At 34.2% G+C, this 12,142-nt stretch overlaps 1 protein-coding gene and 1 long non-coding RNA gene across 3 annotated transcripts; one reads left to right on the top strand and one right to left on the bottom strand.

Moving 5' to 3' along the window:
• The first annotated feature begins 2,195 nt into the window (after positions 1 to 2,195).
• Positions 2,196 to 5,301, top strand: LOC110872189. Of its 2 annotated transcripts, XR_002554258.2 has the most exons (3): positions 2,196 to 2,920; positions 3,383 to 3,483; positions 3,849 to 5,301. It is a non-coding gene; the product is annotated as an uncharacterized LOC110872189 (long non-coding RNA). The 2 variants fall into 2 exon arrangements; XR_002554257.2 differs by having other exon boundaries at positions 2,196 to 3,483.
• Positions 5,086 to 8,433, bottom strand: LOC110872190 (receptor-like protein EIX1). Its single transcript, XM_022120980.2, has 2 exons — positions 5,411 to 8,433; positions 5,086 to 5,298 (listed from the first exon to the last, which is right to left on the bottom strand). The coding sequence occupies exon 1, from the start codon at positions 8,382 to 8,384 to the stop codon at positions 5,418 to 5,420; it is 2,967 nt and encodes a 988-aa protein (XP_021976672.1). The 5' UTR covers positions 8,385 to 8,433; the 3' UTR covers positions 5,086 to 5,298; positions 5,411 to 5,417.
• Positions 8,434 to 12,142: the final 3,709 nt, after the last annotated feature.

Here is a 12,142-nt window from a genome sequence, read left to right on the forward strand (position 1 = left end):
AAAGCGCGGGGAAATTTACTAGTTAATTACATTGTTCTTTGCTTCTATTTTTTCGGTATTATCCAATTTAGAGAGTCTGAAAATGCTGTAGAGACTTTGTTTTTACCAACAACATGCCCACCAACTGTTCGATGAGTTGCTGACCAGCAGGACCTAGGGTGATAATTTTCTTATGTAAACAGTTTAATTGGTCGATAAAATTAATGTAAATTGTGGTAAATGATTCCACAATGTCAGATGCCAAATGTGTTGATTTGGTTTGCAGTTCCTGGAATCAGTATTTGATGATATGGATAGGAGTTACTTAGCATTTTTTTTACCAGAAATTATGGGCCCGAGTGAGCAAAAATGCTCTGGGTTGAGGCAGGGGTTTAGGGGTTTCGCACGATGGGCTTCGGCAATGGGTTGTGGGTTATAATAGGCAAATATGTATGTACAAGTTAAAACAAGTTGGGTTAGGGCGTTGTGTCTTGGTTTATCTTATATTTTAAAATTTACAGTGTGACCCATTAGCAATAACTATGAGGTTGCCATATTGAAGTATCTCCTTACAAACAGATTGACATTGTCACCTTTACCTCTAACGGAATGCTAATTTTTCTAAAATATCTACAAATTTCACTGTTGACCAAGTACTTAAAGCTTGAGGGCTGTTAATCTTGTTTTGGCAAAGGCTTCTATCGTGGATGATTTCCATGGCAAGAACCAGGAGTTGATTAAGCGCAAATAGAAATTTGTGAGGTATAGTGGTTTTAATACCTTCTTTATGGGTAGTGATTAATTCTCTAAATAAATATATCCATGTGTATAGCATTCATTTATAAGGAAGAAGATAAAATCTATACATATAATAAAGTAAACCAATGTGTGACACGTGTCATTCATTGGAGACATCTATTTTTTGGTTTTCCCGCCTTTTTTTCATATTTATCTTCTAACAATTTATCTTTTAATTTGTAGATAATATTAAATAGAAAAATGTTTTAATAATTGTAAATAATATTAAATAGAAAAATGTTTATCTGATAACTATAACCCTCTTATTGAAGTTTTAAAGGGTTTCACGCTTTTTTGCACCTGGTCTTTTATGTTTTAAATTCTAGGATTTGGCTAAAACACACTTTGCCATAATCACATAATTTTTTTGGATTTATTAAAAATTCATGACTATATTATATACTTATAAGCTTGAATATATATGTCAAACTTAAAAATTATTCTTCAAAAATTCAGTAACATCTATACTCTATATATAGTAACACGTGTCATTTATTGAAAACACATATTTTTTAAGTTTTCCCGCTTTTCTTTCATATATATCTTCTAATAATTGTAAATAATACTAAATAGAAAAATGTTAATTGAATACAAAAAATATAGGATAACATCAAATGTATATCGATTACTTGATTACTTAAATGAGTATACACATGTATGAGATTTTTTTTACTATTATTATTAGTTTCATTATTTATCAAATATGTATAAGTGTGTCCATCTTTGATTTGCATTTACAAGAAATATTTATTATACAGGATTGGCTCAACCATTTTAGAGGCCTAAAGCAAGTTTCAAAATCGGGGCCCTTCTTGCCTATTTTTTTTCTTATCCAAAAAGAATAAATGACGGTTGATCGGCCTAACGGAGATTCAAACCCGCCCCCTTAAGGTACACAGATGACATGCGCGCCAACTGGGCTACAACCTTTTAATAACAAGGCTCATACCCATATAGTATAATTTTTTTTTTAAATCTTGATGCCCTATAATTTGGTGGCCTGAGGCCCAAGCCTCAAAATACTTGGGCTTGGGCCGACCCTGTTATTATATAGTTTAAATTGTTCAACCCGTGTAACACACAGGGAACTAACCTAGTTATAGATAAAATCTAAGCGTGACAACTATAGCCCATTCATCAAGAAATGGGTTGACCAATGCAGCCGGCAACAACACCCATAGCCACTAATCGCCATAATAGCAAATTTAATAGGCTATTCATTTTGAGACTTTGTCCCCTTAGAACGACCCCTTTCAAGGCAAGTCCATTTTAATACTCGTTTTTGACCTGAACCGTCAGAAACACTTCATTTTGACCCGAATCCAATTTGTTTAGACATTTGGCCCAAATAGACCCCCTTATAAATAAATGGATCAAAAATGTCATTTTTTTTTACCATTTGATTGAAGAAACTCAATTTATGTTTACAAATTAGGATACTGGAAGCCACACACACACAGACATAAAGGTCACCATTACCGAACCCCACCAATATTATCGGTTCATCAGATGGATAAACCATGAGCAACAGTCCTACACGTTGCATTCTTTAGGTGGAGTAAATAAATTAACCTAATTGCCCTCCAATAGGTTTTTGCATACAAAATCATCCTTCTTTCTAATTAACCAAAATGAAAATGGAACATCAAAGACATTTCTGTGATTCTGTAGGTGGCTTTCGTATGGTTCGAAACCGGTCTCATTGACCCAACTTGTAATCTGGTGAAAGAAAGGGAAATGAGTTTGAACGGTTCTTATCTAACCGTTTTACTACAACTCCTGTTTCCGTGTATGATGTTGTGTTTGTTATTTTGTATGGTATATAAAAGTGGTTGCTTGAGTTGGGTTTTTTTAGCTAATTTTTTTCCTTCTTAAAAGATATGCAGAAAACTTGTATAAAAGATCATACAGCTCTGCCTGCCTCCTGTTACCATCATTCTGATACGCTTAGGAAAGTTATTGTATTTTTCTCTTTGGTTTTATGATTCTTGCTATGTCGAAGCCTTAAAACTATATGATTATGAGTTCCTCATCAAATTTAGGATTTAGTATTCTCTTGTGTTGCTCAAAACTCATAGGTTTGAAGGTGCACTCCAACTGCTCGATTAAATGCTTCAACCAAAACTTCTGTATGTTAGTTCTGGTATGATTACTGTTGTACGTAATCTCCTTCTTGTGATACCATATGTGGACTGCTTCCTCTTGAGATTTTTTTAACATTATAATTAATTCAATCTTTTTACTATTTAGTGTATTTTTTCCATCATCAGTTTCTATTATTTAACTATGATGTACTATACATACTTACATACTCTGCTTGGATTTTTAGTAAGTTTAAAACATATTTTGACTAAACAATATTTCATGACGAATAATAGTCAGCTTGTTCGCTGTGATATACATAACGTTTTTATCCGTTTCTTCATTGGAGAAAGTTCAGTTGTTCTGTGCAGCTGCTATATAAATTACTACATTATATATGATGCTTTTTCTGCTGTTTTATCTCTTTTACTAGTCAAATTGTGGACCCTGAAGGACCTGCTATATTATTTCTTTGATTGGTTAATGGTTACCTAATGTTATTCTTGTGGTTCCTTCCAATCAGATGATGAGGAGTGGCGTTTCTTATTTTTGTGTTGTTGCCATAGTTGTCAAAAGCAGTTGCTGTGGTCGATAATTTGTTGCTCAAGCACTAAATGATAAAAGGTGTGTTTTAATGTATCTGATTATGCATGCTCTTCATTTTCTTTCTGTAAAAGTTTTTTTTTTTCTAATTATCTCTATTTCAAATTTAGGGTTGATACTATTTTTCTTTCAGGTATAAATAAAAAAAAATAGATAGACTCTGATGACCAGGGGCGATGCTTTGAAAGGGGGGGGGGGGGGGGGGGCTGAACTTTTCGCCCAGTAGTGTTATATATGTAGTTTTTGTATAGAAATTTTTTGGGTATATACGTTTTCGACCCCCCGGTTCAATAGACATATTTGGGTATATACGTTTTCGACCCCGTCTTCATGGTCAAGCTTCGCCACTGTTGATGACCTTTGCTTATGTTATGTGTCATGTGAAGCCAGGAAGTTCTTTCAAATCCTTGAAACAGGAATTGATGACGTGGGTAGTTCAAGCTTAATAAACTTGCTAGAATGCAATACAACTTAAAGGGTTCGGAATTGACCAACTGTCGTGAACAGCAAAAAGCACAAGACAGTGACCGGTCACATCACACTTTACGTGTGAACTCTCTCACTCAGCCGCAAAAGGAGCATTTGGGAGAATACATCCTTTTACCCACAGGTCCAAAACCTTTTACCTACCAAAAAGGGAAAGCCCTCCACTGCAGTCATGGATCATTAGTCAAAGGTTTCTTCTTGTGGCTAGCCCTTCCTCTATAAATGACAACACCTTGTCATTCAGCTATACACTCCTGAATCTCACATCTCATCTCTAGAACTTGCTCCTTACATGTCTATTCTTCACCCACTTTAATACAATCACATTACACACAAACATTCTGGGTTGAATTTTCTTCAATCCAGAATTCAAAGCAAACAATAACAAAGTTATCCAACCCTACGTATTTGCATACGTAGGGGTACCCCGCGATCTGCGTTAGGCAAACCGAAACCCTTGAACCCTTTTGCCTAACCCGTCCATTCACTATCTTTGGTCTTATATTTGTTGTAGCAACAGGAATTAATGACCTTAATGAGGAAACATAGATGCTTTATAACAAACATGTCAGCTATCATGAATCTATCAACTTATTTTGCTGACATTGTTTAGCATAGTTGTTTGTGTTGTTACATGTTTTGCTGAACCCGATCTAGGTTGCGTGCGTTTAGCTTCAGAGCTTAATCATATCATGCGTTGATTGAGTGGGTTGTTTTCTATGTGCTATGGATTGTATAAAGAGTGTTTAGGATGCTATTTTTTACGTTTGAATCTATATACTTCAGAAATTTGAGAATGCATCTTCCTTAATCATGGTTAATAACTTTTGTTTGTAACGGCAGGACTGAGTTGTATGGAGAACTGTTTTAACATACAGTTTGTTTAAAAAAAGCGTGTAATTGATCTGATGTAATGCAAACTATATGTTATAGGTGAAATGCCGTAACAGTTTTTTATTGTTTGAAACTAGAATTATATAAGAATAAAACTTCCCTTTCCTTTTTGTGCCCCCCTCTTGTTCGTTTCTTACAATTATTTTATTCAAACAAAACATGAGCATTGTCATGTATGGATATATATTAAGGCACATATTGAGAATATAAACATAATTTATATATGTATCTTTTTCAAAATCATTGAATAAATAGCCTTACACATTAGAAACATACTTTTTGCTATGAAACACAAAGTTCTAGTACAAATGAACTTTTCTTGAAACAATAGAATTTAACAACAATCAACATTGAAAAACGTACTTTATCTATGAAACATATATAGAATATTATAGTATCTTTGAAGCACATGATGCATGTTCACCGTCCCTGAAAACATCCAATGAAGAAGGGTATCTACAAATGACAGAATTTTAGTAAACAAATCAGTGCATGAATCTAGAGCAACACATATTTTGTTATGGAGTAAATTTTATTATTATCTCATTCTGCCAATCCAAGAATGTACCTGCTCATCAGAAAAAAGTCCTCCTTAGGCGAGCAAGATTCACTAGAATAGATACTGCTAGCCAACCGTAAACATTTTCAAGCATCTGAAAGTAAGCCACCCTCCACCTCCTAATGAAGTGCAAACTCCCAAATAGTCCCACAAATCCAACAACGAAACCTGGGCCCATGCCAAAATAAAACCACAAGCCTTCATCACCATCTTGACCTTTATCTTCACCAACATCATTATATGATGAATTGTTTCCTTTGCAACTACTTGATACTGGTGGTCCACATAGTCCACTGTTTCCTTCATAAATATAGGGGTCCACAAGAGTCTGGAGCTGATTTCCAACAGGGATTGCACCAGATAAGTTGTTGAATGATAGGTTCAAGTAGCTTAGAGAGTTCAAGCTAGTCAAACTTTGTGGAATCTGACCAGACAACATGTTCATCGACAAATCTAAAGATTCAATTTGTCTTAGATGTCCAATCATTGTTGGAATCTGTCCTTTGAGATGGTTTCTTGCGAGATTCAAGCTGTATAATCCAACAAGGTTCATCAAAACATCGGGAATTTCTCCTGTAATGTTGTTGCTTGAGAGGTCTAAGACTGTGAGAAATTGTAGTGTCTTGGTGTAGTCCCACTGAATTCCCTTCACAACAGCCAAAATATTTTCTTCATAGTAATAAATCGGGTTTACTGAGATCTCTTGATAGGTGATCATACCACTAAAATTGCTGAAGCAGTGAGGCACCGTCCCAATTATGTGATTCTGTGCCAAGTTCAAATATTGAAGAGCACTGAGCTGACAAAGCTGTAGTGGAATCTTACCAGTAAACTTATTTGATTGCAGATTCAAGATTCTAAGGTTTAATAGGCTTTCTCCAATCCAAGAAGGGATACTACCTGTTAGAAAATTGTTCCCGGTATCCAGTGTGATCAACCTCGTCAAATTCTGTAAAGAGAGCGGAAGATTACCCTCAAATTTGTTGTTGTGGAAATGTAATGACACGAGTTGTGTGAGAGAACCCAATGAGCTTGGAACAACACCCGTTAGAGTGTTATTTGAAACATCCATCGCTCCCAAACCAATCAAATTCCCTAAGCACCCAGGAAGTCTCCCAGAAAACTTATTTTGTGATAAATCCAAAACATAGATGCTAGGGACTTTGCATAAGTGTACTGGAATGCTTCCTGTGAAGCGGTTATTAGAGAGTTTAACAACTTCCAGTATTAAGTTCATTGTTCCATCTGTTTGAGGAAGATGTCCCGACAGTAAATTGTCTGAGAGATCCAGAATCCTCACATTTGATGGGAATGTAGCTAGCAATCCCTCAAATTTGTTTGATTTCAAATTCAAGATCCCATCGCCCCATCTATTGTCACTCTTATTAAAATGAAATCGCGGCAGTTTGCCACTAATCTGGTTATTGGACAAATCCAATACAAGAATATGAGACATGATGTTCTCAAACCACTCTGGTATTGTATCTATAATACTCGAGTTAGAAAGATATAATCTTTGAAGATGTGTCTGTGTTTGTAGCCAATTCGGGAAGTGGGGTCCATTGTTGCAGAAACTTGCATCAAATGTCTGCAGTTGGAAGGGAGGAATCCATAGAGAGCTGAAATTCAAGACTAACGAATTTCTTGACAACGCCAAATAGTTCAGATTCTGTAGCTTGCTGAAGTAAGTTTCAGAAAGAACGCCGACCAATGAATTGTAGGAGAGATCTAGATTCTTGAGCTTTGAAAGTTGCCCTAGACTCATGGGAATGTTCCCACTCAATTCATTACCCTCAAGATAAAGGTCTTCCAGCATCAAGAGTTGTCCAAAGCATGCAGGAATTTGACCAGAAAACCTGTTCTCTGCAAGGACCAGATGAACGAGGCTGCTCAAATTACATAACAGATCTGGCATCAAAGTTTCAAAGGAATTGGAGGAGAGATCTAGATTCTTGAGCTTTGAAAGTTGTCCCACACTCATAGGAATGTTCCCGCTCAATTGATTACCCTGAAGATCTAGGTCTTCAAGCCTCAAGAGTCGTCCAATGCTTTGGGGAATAGGACCAGAAACCATGTTTTGCGAAATGTCCAGATGAACAAGGCTGCTCAGATTACATAACAGATATGGAATTTCACCATGGAAGTGGTTATGATTTAGGTACAGATGCATGAGGCCAGTAAGATTTGATAACCAGACAGGAATGGTGGAATTGATGTAATTGAAAGAGAGGTCGAGTGAATTAAGAGAGGTGAAATTGATGAATTTAACTGAAGGGATATTTTTGATACCAGAGGATACCAGGTTCAATGTAAGCAAAGAAGGGAGCATGCTTATAGGATGGAACCAATCAATATGTTTACCAATACTTATCCCTGATAAATCTAAGTACCTTAATGACCATAGTGAAGACACCCATCCCATATCATCCAACACAGGCAGTCCTTCGAATCCAAAAAAACGATTAGGATCTTTGACAAAAGGATAACTAAGATCAAGATACTGTAACCTTGAGAGATTTCCTAGATGATGAGGAACTACTCCGGCAGGAAATGAGTGTGACAAATTAAGGTACTTCAAACGCTGAAACGATCCTAAAAATTCAGGAATATTTCCTGAGAAATTGTTCATGCTCAAGTCCAAGTAATGCAAATACTTCAAATTCCGTAATGAAGGACTCAACTCACCTTTCAGCAGTTTACCGTCTGGATACGTTTCCAGAGACACTTGAGACCTAAGATCAAGTTTGACAACATGACCATTTCGATGGTCACACCCAACTCCATGCCAATCACAGCATTCTACTCCGCTCCATGTTGACAGAAGGTTAAATGTATCTGTGAGGCTATGTTTGATTGCAAGAAGGGATTGCCTCTCTCTTTCGCTACATGTAACATTTAAAGAAGGCATAAGCATGTTGTTGCTTAAGCCAAATCTTTGCAGGAACAACAATGTTGTTAAGATGAAAAAAATATTGGTTTCCATTTTGGGGTAAGATAAATGTTCAGTTTCTCAGTAGTGGAGGATGTATAGCATGTTATATATATAATCTTTTTTTTTTTGTAATTCCAAAATAAAAACGAAAAAAATTAATTAATATTAGATATACTGATCATATCTTTCAAGAGTTGAATGGAGATTAGTCATGGGTCAAAGTCTTCCAAGAGTTCATGGCCGCACACTTACCTGTAATACTAGCTAGCCGGGTGCAGTTTTTTCTACCTCTTCTTTCCTATCAGCTTTTGTGCACCTCAACTTTCCTATCACGTTTTTTTTTTTCTTTTTGGAATTTGTAAATTTCTTGGCTTGTAATAGGATTCTATGTATTTTCCCGGTTTTTTTAAGGGTGTACCTAGTTGAAGAAGAAGATGTGTGGGAGTGGGGCTACTGAAGAAGAAGAAAGGGAGGGCAAGTAACTTAGGGTTAGAAATGGGGGTATGTTCGGTTTTTTTTTTTTTTTTTTTTTTTTGTATAAGACGGGGTTTAATGATAACACCGTCTAAAGGGTTCTTACATGCGTATAAGACGCGGTTTGATTATAAGACGGGGTTGTTCTGGATTTTGTTGAATATTTTAATCAAATATGTTATACTTATTTATATTAAGACGGTGTTACTGCTTGAACCCCGTCTAAAGCAAAATTGAACACCGTCTAATGGTTGGTTTTGTAGTAGTGACCTCCACCATCTATTTCGGGTTGGCCAATTTCTTGAGGAGTTATCGATTTGAGTTATTGAATATAAACGTTACTTTTGGTCAATGATGACAGTTGGGGATGATTTAAAAAAAATAAACCCCCTATAAATACATTTATATCGTTGTAGGTGATATAGAAGGAAAACATGAATGGCTTCAAAAGGGTTTAGAGGAGAGGATGAAAAAGAGTTTGACGACGATACAAAATATTACATAGGCCGTTAAACAACTCGCAAGCGGTAATCCTCCTGACAAAGCCAATGGGTATTTATGTTTTCCTATTTGGATATTTTTTTAATCATGTAATTTTCAATTAGTAAGTAAAGGTTACCAGGTACTTTTAAGAAGTATTACCAATAATTAAGGTGTTATAGGGTAATTGAGTGCAAAAGTAAGATGACAATCTATGATTGGTGGAATCCAGTGTACTCTCATCGAACAACTCTCCCATCCTTACACTATTATTTTTAATAGATTATTTTGTTAAAATAAAAGTTTATGTCAAGTTGATAAAGTTTCAAGTGATAAAATCAAGATTAGAAATAGATTTTTTTTAACAATCAACAAAACGCTTTATTAAAACGCTTTTTTAACACTAATGTGCCTATTGGCACACCAAACCCTAGTTGATCAGAGTTTACCTACGCTACGTATAGGTCTATACGCAGCGTATAGGTGACACCTATACGCTGCGTATAGACCTATACTCAACGTAGGTAAAGCATGGATCTCAGTGCCTAATCAGCAATCATTGCACAGAAAACAAGGGTTTATATACGCTGCGTATAGCTCTATACGCAGCATATATAAACCATCTAAACTTTTGGGGTCATTTTGGTGGGTTTGAAGCATCAGTTTTTCACAAGGTTATATACGCTGCGTAAACGCAGCGTATATAAAGGTCAGAAAATGTCCTTTATACCCTTGTATTGAGGCTATACAAAGCCAAATACAAGGGTAGTTGTGTCATTTTCGTTTCATACGCAGCGTATATAAAGCTCCATTTTTGTATTTTTTTTTGTATTCCTTTGTTTATTTATATAAAAAAAATTAATTGTGTGTATTTTGGGGTATTTCCATGTTTATTTATAAAAATACAATATTATTGGTAAATAATACAAATATAAATTATAAAAATTAAAATTAATATGAATATTATGAATTATAAAAAGTAAAATAATACAAATATTATGAATTACAAGACCTATAGGGAACCTATACGAGACTTATAGTATATACTATACGATACGATATAACACCCATATAGGCTTATAGGTGTGGTTTAGGTCCCATATTGACCTCGTATAAGTCTATAAGTGTGATATCGTATCGTATAGGTGTGGTTTAGATCCCGTGTATTGACCTCGTATAAGCCTATAAGTGTGACATCGTATCGTATAGGTGTAGTATAGGTCACGTATTGACCTCGTATAAGCCTATAAGTGTGATATCGTATCGTATAGCGTAGTATATGTCACGTATTGACCTCGTATAAGCCTATAAGTGTGATATTAGCGTAGTATATGTCCCGTATAGGTGTATAGGTGTGGTTTAGGTCCCTTATAGGCCTATATGCATATACAAGACCTATATGAAACCTATACGAGACTTATACTACACTATACGATGCGATACGATATAACACCCGTATAGGCCTATAGGTGTGTAGGCCTATATGCATATACAAAGACCTATAGGAAACCTATACGAGACTTATACAACACTATACTATACGATAGGATACTATACGATACGATATAACACCCGTATCAACGTGTGCAGATAGTTTGGCCCATTTTTTTATTTCAAGTTTTTGTATTCTTTGGGTTGCGTTATTTATTTAAATTTTTTGGTCTTTGTTTTCTCATTTTCTAGTTTTTGTATTTATATTTTCTTTACTTTTTCTTTAATGTAAGTCTTATTTTTTATTTTTAAAATATGTATAAAGTTTCAATCAAATATAAATTTATAGAGTAAATTGTCAAAATCGTCCCTAAGGTTTGGACACGTTTACCAGTTTCATCAAAACAACTTTTTTGTACCATTTCGTCCTTCACTTTTAAGATTTTTTTGCTATTTTAATTCTAACGTCTAACTTTTTTTTTTTGACAAAATCGTCCCTGAGGTTTGAGATTTTTTGCCATTTTCATTCAAATATATGCCCTCAGGGACGATATTGGTAATTTATAAGATATATCAAATTATACAATGTTTATAAAAATTAGTTTATCAAATAGATAAATTAGATTTTTGGAAAAATTACATGTTTTGTCCTTTATCTATATACCATTTTTGAGGCGGTGTCCTTTTCAACGAATTTTGACAGGTTTTGCCATTTATAGGGAAATTTGTTGCAAGTTACGTCCTTTGAGTCTAATGCAGTTAAACTTTTCTGTTAAATTTTATTACACATGGGTAATTTAGTCTTTTTATTTATTTCAAGGACAAAACTATTGTAATTTTTTCTTTAAAAAATATTTCAAAATATATATATATATATATATATATATATATATATATATATATATATATAGGGTTAGGATCATTGCAGTACTCTATATATTTACAGAACTTACAGAACTCTTTATAGCCTATCATTTTATTTGATTTATTTTTCTTTTATTTTTTAGTAAAGGGTAAAAAAGTAAATATTAATATCCCAAATTATCATGTATTTTTAAATCTCCTTATTTTTCTCAATTTCAAACGTACTATAACAAATTATCAATAGTTTATTTTGAAAAGTCATTTTAATCAAATCTTTCATTTTTTTATTAAATCATTTAATGGAAAATGTAAATCATGGGGAATAATATCTTACGTATACTTTTTTTTTTTTTTTTTTTTTTGCAATGAGAACTTTTCATTTCATATGCTTTTTTATATGTGAAGGCTACTGTCATCATATATTTAGTTCGAATATTTACATCTATATATATCACCAGTTTGCATGTATGTAATTTGCATTTTACATATGATCCATCCGATTAATTATATGTAATTCTTTATTTTTAACATGTATAATTGACCAAATTATATATGTGCAA

This window comes from Helianthus annuus, chromosome 8, assembly GCF_002127325.2.
Source record: "Helianthus annuus cultivar XRQ/B chromosome 8, HanXRQr2.0-SUNRISE, whole genome shotgun sequence".
Lineage (NCBI taxonomy): Eukaryota > Viridiplantae > Streptophyta > Magnoliopsida > Asterales > Asteraceae > Helianthus > Helianthus annuus.

Excerpts from the sequence above, each read along its gene's own strand:
- LOC110872190 (XM_022120980.2), bottom strand. The coding sequence starts at position 8,384 with ATGGAAACCAATATTTTTTTCATCTTAACAACATTGTTGTTCCTGCAA.